This window comes from Xiphias gladius, chromosome 2, assembly GCF_016859285.1.
Source record: "Xiphias gladius isolate SHS-SW01 ecotype Sanya breed wild chromosome 2, ASM1685928v1, whole genome shotgun sequence".
NCBI classification, from domain to species: Eukaryota; Metazoa; Chordata; class Actinopteri; order Istiophoriformes; family Xiphiidae; genus Xiphias; species Xiphias gladius.
Genome location: NC_053401.1, coordinates 8,710,469 through 8,719,277, shown reverse-complemented (window position 1 = coordinate 8,719,277; position 8,809 = coordinate 8,710,469). Strand labels below are relative to the sequence as shown.

Below are 8,809 nucleotides of genomic sequence, written 5' to 3'. Positions count from 1 at the left end.
CGATCACATTTATCACTGTTAAATAACGTTTTGTTTAAAAAAAAAAAAAAAAAAGTACATTGTTTTCCATTTGCAAGGCCTGCAAATACAAAAAAATATGTCATGGTGGCTTGTACATAAGCGACTTATTTTTCCCTTGTGCACAAAAAAAAAAAAAAAAAAAAAAAAATCACAATTATAAAAAAGGAGCATAGGACAGAGGCTCAGTTCTTCCTGTGCACCAATGCAAAATAATAACAGTAGTTGCGTGAATAAATCACAACTTAATCTATAAGGTGTCCAGCTTCTAAAGAAAAAAAGGTCGCCCATTAACATACCACTTTGTGACATCGAGTCCTCAAGTCTCTTTTTGTCACTACCTCTCTTTAGATCAGTGTCTCACCCTTGGAGAGCACAAGGACAGCGCAAGAGCACGTATCAAAGAGCCCACTGTTCCCTTGGCTTGGCACTTGGCAAGTATAGTACAGTTACCAAGAGGGGACTTCTAGCAGCCCCTCTAAAGAAGCAAGATAGGCTGTTTTTTTTTTTTCTTTTCCCTATTCTAAAGGAGCCTGCTTGTGATTGAATCAGTCCGAACAGTCAGTCAGTGATGACGCCAAATGAAAGGCGAAGTACCTACATGTGATGTTTGTTTTTTTTTTTTTGCAGCAAATGTTCATATGTGATTATACATGTCGATAATGCTTCCTCCCCTCTCTTCATGGCCACTGAAAAAAAGAATTCACATTAATCCTGAAAAATCACATTTGGCAAAACAAAAACAATGCGGGTACACCAGGGTGTATTCATTTTCCCTTTTCAGTGAAGGGTTAAAATACAACTTGGCTAAACATTCTAGGGGATATAGTACTTAAGACTCCATTTCTAATGGCGCCTGCTCTGAACTAAAGCTCTATTTGGCACCAGAGAATGCCAATCAAGCGCTTGGTTGAAGAAAAGCAGAGAAAAATCCTTTCATACACACACCAGCCAGCCTTCACTCCGTCTCCCCCCTGCCACTCTTTTTTCTTTCCTCCATTAAATTTCAGTCCCATTCAAGCCACTAGGTACCATGACACCATTATTGCTCCCTTGTTCCTCGCATTTTCGCCAGTCTTTCAGTGTTTTATTATTCCCCCCTGGTCCTCCACTCCTTCTGTCTCTGTTTAACAAAGACTCGGAGGGGGGTTTGGTCCAGCTGCCCCATATGTCAGTCAGATACAGTAGTCAGCGTACAAAAATCCCATCCCCCACCCACCCAACCCCACACACTTTCACCTTTATTAGTCCCAGCTGAGTCTTTCCAAAAAAAAACAAAACAAAAAAACACACATCCATGCGCACACACAATTTCAGAAACAAGGGCTAAAGATGCGGCAGATTTTGGGAATGTTTGATTATTTTACATTGTGTGTGTCTCCTTGCGTGTGTTAACATCTACTCTGTCCCTGATGCTGCTGGTCTGGGTGGAGGACATTGTCATAATAATTAGGGATTAGCTGGGGGGGAGCAGGAGGATGTATGGACACAGATGCAGTGCCGAGGTTCCTCAGAGGAAGTGTGTGCACCCATTTATGTCCTGGCAACAACTTCCTGCCTAGTCACAACCCAAACATCTTCGCCTGATTCCTGTAACCCACTCAACTTCAACTGACCGCTATAACTTCGCTCCTCAAAGCACTCTACCTCCCCCCTTCCTGAGGGGGGCAGCGTCCTACCCTCATGCGCAGCGTGCCGCTTTTGTGCAGTTGCCAGAGCTGGACAAACTCCTCGGGCATGGCATGGAACCATTTATAGGGCAGGATGTTATCGTAGTAATGGTGGCTGACCGGCTGCTCGTCCAGGCCGACAGAGAACGGCCAGAAGCCGTAGGCCGTCACTTCCTCGCACAGCCCAAGGGCCAAGCTGACCAGGAAGAGCCCCGTGGAGAGGCGTTTGGCGTGCACGCTGCGCGCTTTCCAGAATTTGCCCACTGTGCGCAGGAATTCGGGGTTGGCAAACAGCATAGTGAGGTTGGAGGAGGCGTCTGCCAGGGCATAATACGCCCGCAGTGACGGGTCAGTGCCAGGCTTCATGGAGAACGCTGGCATGTAGATGTAGCTGGAGCCGTAGACCTTCATACTGTCCACAAAGGCTTTTCTCGACCACAGAAGGTTCTGAAATCTAACGAAGACAGAGTGATATGAAGAAAAAGTCCGAGTTATTCTATATGTTGTGTTGTAGTGTCTGAGATTCATTCATAATCTCATGACTGGTTGACTCGTGTAGAGCCGACTGCTCCCCCTTCCTTTTTTGCCTGTCTACAAAGGAAATGGGTTTCCTGTGTGGTCACATGTAATACTGCAGAAAAACAATGGGTCTCTGTCATACGGACAGATTTTCCCTCTGTCGTAAAAAAACATATCAGCACTAAACAATTAAACAATTTGGAGCCAAACGGCAGAGAGGATGAGGAAGAAAAATGGCTTATGATTTGCACTTGCAATGTTTCTCTCATTTTACCTCCTTTTTTTAAATTCTGTTTTATTTGCTTCATTTAATTTGTTTCCTTTACTCTTTTTAAATCCTATTCCTTTGTAATTTTATACTGGAGTTGTTTTTATTAGATTTTGTCTTATTTAAACCACTGTAAGTTGCCTTGTTGTTGAAAGGGTCCATACAAATACTTGCCTTGCCTAATGCTTATTTCAATTTCCATTTCTGCCATTTGAAATACTATATAAAGTTTAATTATTGTTTCTTTAAATTCGATATCTCACAGTACATCTCCACATATCACACTATTTTCACTACGTAACCCATTGGCCTTTTCCATCTGTCTGTGCTAAGATGCTCAAACATACACTGTATTATGTGAGAACGGACATGATTCCGATTTGGTGTGATGTTCAAAATTCAAACTGATTACCTTTTCTCTATGATGCTGGGGTTGGCTGTAACCAGATGTGTTCTGATCCCTACAGCCTCCACATATTCCTGTGAGAGTGGTGGAAGGTTACACCTAAATGAACAAAACACACATGATATAGCCATAATTTAGATTTTATATAAGCTATTCAAACGCGCACACACACACACACACACACACACACACACACACACACACACACACACACACACACACACACACACACACACACACACACACACACACAGCACCAACAATTACAGGATTTATTTAAGTCATTATGGTAGTTCAGCTCCTGAATAGATTGGATTATGATAGTGAACAGAGAAGCAGATGAATTCAGCAGGACAACAACTCCGGCTCACCCAGAATAGTTGCCATAATTTCAAAAAAAAAAAAAAAAAAAAAATTAATAACTGGAGTGACAATGTCCCTTCGCAATTACACCCTATATTGCAGTGATGAATGGTTGAATACGCTCACATATTTTACACGACACAACTTTCTTATTCACTTTCTCTCTCTGCCACACACAGAAACACAAAGTGGCATTGTATCACTAATAAAGCAAATGAAAATGGTCAGTGGCATTACATTCTACATTTACATTTGGTGTTTGCAAGATAATGTATCTAGTGGAGTAAATCACCGTATTTATGGAATAATTGCCTCCTACCAGCCTGAGCTGTCTTGTAGTTTATCACTTCTGTCACATCAGAGCTGTTTATGATCAGCAGATGTAGGAAATGAAGGTCAGCAGGTGAGGGCTTTTTTTTTTTTGGTGAATGCTGAAAAATGCCATTGTTTGGTCGCTTTAGTGTTTCCTCCCTCCGGGTTTATCAGTCCTGGTTTCAATAACCTTCAGGCTCACCCCCTGATGTTGACGGGTTGACTTTTTTATTTTTTTTTTATTTAAGTTGATGGGGCCTAAAATGGCTTAAAATTAAATTGATCTAGTTTCAGCAGACTCCATAATGGAATATTTGAGCCCCAAATTGAATTTTGTGATATGAGATAGGTTGGGGCTCACTGGAGAGTGCATACCAAACTTGTCGGTTTTCGGGCAAGAAGGACTTTTCCAACTAATCCATGCTTGTCTTGAAACTGTGGGAGAAAACTGGACCACCCAGAGGAAACCAAAGCAGATCTAGACAGAAAGCTTACATCTTCAGACTGCTGGTGGATTCAAACCCTGGACCTTGAGGAGGCAAAAGGTGCCACTGAGCCACCTTGCAGTGGACCCAAAATACAGAAAAATTAATTTTCCTCTTGCCCAAAGCCTTATCTGTCCATCTAGATAGTGGCCAGTGCATTCGAGTATGCATTTGAGGGCAGGCGTTTTCATATTGAAGTATCAAAGAGGTGCTTGGATGCATGGCAGCGGGGTTAGAAAGAATCTGTTTTACATCATCATTGGGTTTGTTGAGGGATGGAATTAATCATGGTCGATCACATTAGCTCCTCTCATCTCCTTTCAAAGCACTGCTCCCTGCACCACGACAGACTGAGAGTCCGGTAAATTTCTTCAGCTTCTCTCCAAAGGACAATCATTATTGTTGTACTGGAGATGGAGAGTACAATATGCTGCTGGGGGCACATGGGGCCTCTTCTTCAGTGTGTTTAAGTGTTTTAGTTTCAGTGTCTTGGGGTTTTTGCAACAGTATCACTTCCACCAAACTGGGAGTGAAACAACAGTTTGTAGACGCATTTACATGGTGGTAGAGAAACAATGGAAAAAGAAAAAAAAAAAATTCTTCCTTAGAAAAGGAAGGAAGGGAGATGTTGAATGCAAAGAGGGAGAGAATTTAATATGCTCGATATGTGCACAAACGCAGGCACGCAATGGCATGAAGAACATAGAGAGGGCTTGGAGGAGGAGCTACGCTTGATTGCATGATGTTTCAAGCTTGGTGTTCATCCTCAGGCAGCATCACATTTTGTGCCCCACCCCCATTTTTTCTGAGTAAAATGACAATTTCAATGAAAATATTTATGACTCAGAAGCAACTGTGTACCTTTTTAAATACCACATTTTTGCTTCTCATCACATAACAATGAACCTTTAAACAAGCACAGTCAATTTGACCAGTCAGGATCAACAGGCCAACTGACAAGTTTGATGTAAACAAGTTTGTTATTTTCCAGCAACCTGGTCCTGGTTATGCTGTGGAAATGCATGCCACTCAATCTTGAGAGTTTAGAGACTGATTTTGGTTGCTGGCTACGTAAATACTAGTAAAACGTTGTGGTCCTGATCACTTCATACAGCCTACTATTCATGTCTCAACGTTGGGAACAAAACGTCCACTTTTTAAGTGGAGGTTATATGGCCTGACATTACCACATACACCACAGGTATTGGATTAAAAAGACGATCTCTGGTGCAAATTTAACAGCAGTGTTAACTATTTTACAACTAGCTCTGCTAGCTTACGGCGTACGGTAACTTCTAGCTTTCTGTGGCAAAAAGTATCAAAAACTCGGACTAATATATGATTTTTAAAATTTGTTGGACTGGGATTTGACTTACCAACATGGATTAAAACACATCTTTTTCAATGTATACCTTGTTGATAATATAATTTGGAATAATTCGTCTAGGTTGGAGGACTTGTTGGCTTATTATTAGGGACAAACCTAAACATTTGTCCCTACCCTTGGATACGACCCATAGGAGCGTATCTGATCTAACTGATCTAAGTAGTGCCGCTGTGTAAATAGCAGCCGATGTTTGTCAGACTGCTGTAGAAGAAAGTCTCTCATATTCTTCCATCTCTGTCAGTCTTTCACACTGTGTGTTAAAGAATTAAACTTTTGTACAATGTAGGCGCAAAGAGGTTTAGAGACTTGCTGAAACTCGTAAGGTCAATAAGATGATGGCCGTATCAGGAGTCGATCAACAGATATGGAACGGCATGTAGCATGAACAGAATAAAACTGATTTTTTCTGCTTTGCATTTAGATGCGTCTACTGGTTTAAGACGCTTTTTCAAATGAGAAACATTTATCTTTTATTCATAATATGTAAATGATTCTTGTGTGAAAATCCCACATTGTCACCCTGCTTTTTTTTTTTATATTCAGGATGTAGTTTTCTTGAAGCAAAATATATTTAATCCTCCACCAGATGGTTTTATTCTGCTTTATGCCTTTTTGCTCATCTCGTCTTCCTTCCTCATCTGTTCCCACTTTGCTTGCTCATGCCTAGCAACCTCTTTTCTCTCTTGCCCTTGATGTGCCCCATTTTTCTGTCGCTCTCTCTCGGCTATGGTCGACACCAGCTCTCTTTATCACTGATGGCTGTGCTTGGCTGCTGCCCTGGGCACGGCTATTTCACATTCGGAGGAGCAGTGAAGCACTCATATCCGTGCAAACACTTGAAGTTACAATACCCGCGGAGTTCTTTATTTCTCACCGCATGATGAAGTCGGCCTGGTCAATGTGCCGTCCACATTTGCTGTGTCGCAGGATGCCACCGTTACCCACCACCGCACACTTCTTCAGGGGCAGCTGCAGAGGGTTGTCCTGGGCAGAAGACATCATACAGCTTTGTTAGCATACACACAGAAATGAGCACCTGGACATAAACACGTAAAGCAAAGCCCACATACACGCATGCACAAAAACAGATATTAATGTTCTCTGAACTTAGATCCTAAAATTGAGGCAGGTGCACGAGTCACTCTGTGTTCAGCAAAGCTCGGGACGGCAGCTAGAGCTAATTTCCCTTCACAGCCAAGAAAAACCAGCAAGGAGCTATGAAGAGAGGAGGCTTACAAAAGGAAGTCGAGGTTATGCAGCTTATGAATCAGATTCTGCTTCTAGCATATGCTTCTGGAACACAGTCTATATTATGTGTGGTGAAATGATCTACCATCAAAAATACCAAGGATACATGAATAATTCTGAAGAGAAACAGGATGTACTGCCAAGAAAAAAAAATGTTGTCGTATAAAGATAAAAAAAGATGAACTCTATCTTCAAATTCCATCTGGTCAAAAACTATTCAATAGATGTGAACTCACATTATTTGTCATATAAACAAATGTCACAGATGGATCAAAAACAGGCATAGCTCCTAAAAATTCTCTTTTCTCCTCCCCTCTTATAATCAAGTATGTTCCCTGGATAATGTCTGTCCTTTTGTCTCTGCACTGTGTTTGTGCTTGGTTTTCCTATCACAGTGGTTCTACCTTTTTTGGCCGACACACACCCACAGCCCTGTCTGTTTAACTTAAGTATCCTTTAATCAATACCACCCATGTTCCAAAGGTGTTCATTTCACTTGATTTTAAAAACTCAATATTATTTAGTTTGTGATTATATGAAACTTGAGATAGATCTATATCTATCTATAGATTTTTTTTAAATATAACTGAACTGCAGCATTAAATCTTGACACTGGTTTGTTCAAGTTTGCATTCATGCTACCTTTTGGAGTGGCAGTGCTCAGCGTTTTTCCATTACTTTTAGCTAACTATTTGAACTGTTTATTCATTTCTTTTAGCTCTCTATCTTTAATTGAAATATCACATTGACATAACTATTCAGACCCTTTACTCAGTACTCAGTTGAAGCACCTTCGGCAGCAATTAAAGCCTCGAGTCTTCTTCGGTACGACACAACAAGCTTTGCACACCTGGATTTGGTGATTTTCCTTCATTCTCTGCAGATCCTCTCAAGCTCTGTCAGGTTGGATGGGGACCGTCGGTGGACAGCCATTTTCAGGTCTCTCCAGAGATGTTCAATTGGGTTCAAGTCAGAGCTCTGGCTGGGCAACTCAAGGACATTCAGAGAGTTGTCCCTAAGCCAGTCCTGTGTTGTCTTGGCTGTGTGCTTACGGTCATTGTCCTGTTTTAAGGTGAACCTTCTGCCAAGTCTAAAGTCCTGAGCCTGGTTTCCCCCAGACCTGACACTTATATTTGAGGCCAAACAGTTCAATCTAGGTTTCATCACATCAGAGAATCTTGTTTCTCACAGTCTCATAGTCCTTTGGGAGTTTTTTTTTTTTTTTTTTTTGCAAACTCCAAGCAGGCTTTCATGTGTCTTTCACTGAGGAAAGGCTTCCATCTGGCACTCTGCCATAAAGCCCAGATCGGTGGAGTGCTGCATTAATGGTTGCCCTTCAGGAGGCTTCTCCCATCTCCACGCAGGATCTCTGGAGCTCAGCCAGAGCACCCATTGGGTTCTTGGTCACCTCTCTTATCAATATCTCCCGAGTGCACGTGTTTGCCGGGCGGCCAGCTCTAGGAAGAGTCCTGGTTGTTAACAGCTTCTGCCATTGAAGAATTATGGAGGCCACTGTGCTCTTCGGAACTTTCAACACAGCAGATTTTTTTTTTGTAGCCTTCTCTAGATCTGTGCCTCGACACAATCCTGTCTCCGAACTCTGCTGGCAGTTCCTTCGACCTCATGGCTTTGTTTCTGCTTTGATATGCATTGTCAGCTGTGACACCTTATATTTACAGGTGTTTGCCTTTCCAAATCATGTCCAATTGAATTGACCACAGGTGAACTCCAATCAAGGTGTAGAAACATCTCAAAGATGATCAAGAGAAAATCAAGAGAAAAAAAAATTTCACTGTCATAGCAAAGGGTCCGAATACTTATGTCAATGTGACATTTCAGTTTTTCATTTTTAATAAATTTGCAAAAATATCTAAAATTCTGTTTTCACTTTGTCAGTATGGGGTATTGAGTGTAAACTGATGAGGGAAAAAATGAATTTAAACGATTTTAGTATAAGGCTGCAACATAACAAAATGTGAAACGTGAAAGGTTCCGTATACTTTCTTTCTATATATTTTTCACAAATCAACTGAGCTATTTCACAGTCTTTCCATGTACTCCGTAGAAAATGGAGAAATTTACCCCCTGGGATACAAGTATCCTAGTTAGGAATCTCAGCCTTATCATCATCTA

The 8,809-nt window shown here is 41.4% G+C and overlaps 1 protein-coding gene across 2 annotated transcripts in view; it reads right to left on the bottom strand.

The window, feature by feature from the left end:
* Window positions 1–1,553: 1,553 nt before the first annotated feature.
* The window catches only part of st8sia1 (ST8 alpha-N-acetyl-neuraminide alpha-2,8-sialyltransferase 1), a 12,239-nt gene continuing 4,983 nt past the window's right edge, over window positions 1,554–8,809 (bottom strand). Inside the window, exons 4-6 of one of the 2 annotated variants that reach the window (XM_040149744.1) lie at window positions 6,303–6,397; window positions 2,888–2,980; window positions 1,554–2,142 (exon numbers count right to left, since the gene is read on the bottom strand). In XM_040149744.1, coding sequence (XP_040005678.1) covers window positions 1,662–2,142; window positions 2,888–2,980; window positions 6,303–6,397 — 669 coding nt within the window. In that variant the 3' untranslated portion in view covers window positions 1,554–1,661. Of the gene's footprint in view, window positions 2,143–2,887; window positions 2,981–6,302; window positions 6,413–8,809 lie in introns of both variants that reach the window. The other variant, XM_040149735.1, reaches the window with a different exon arrangement.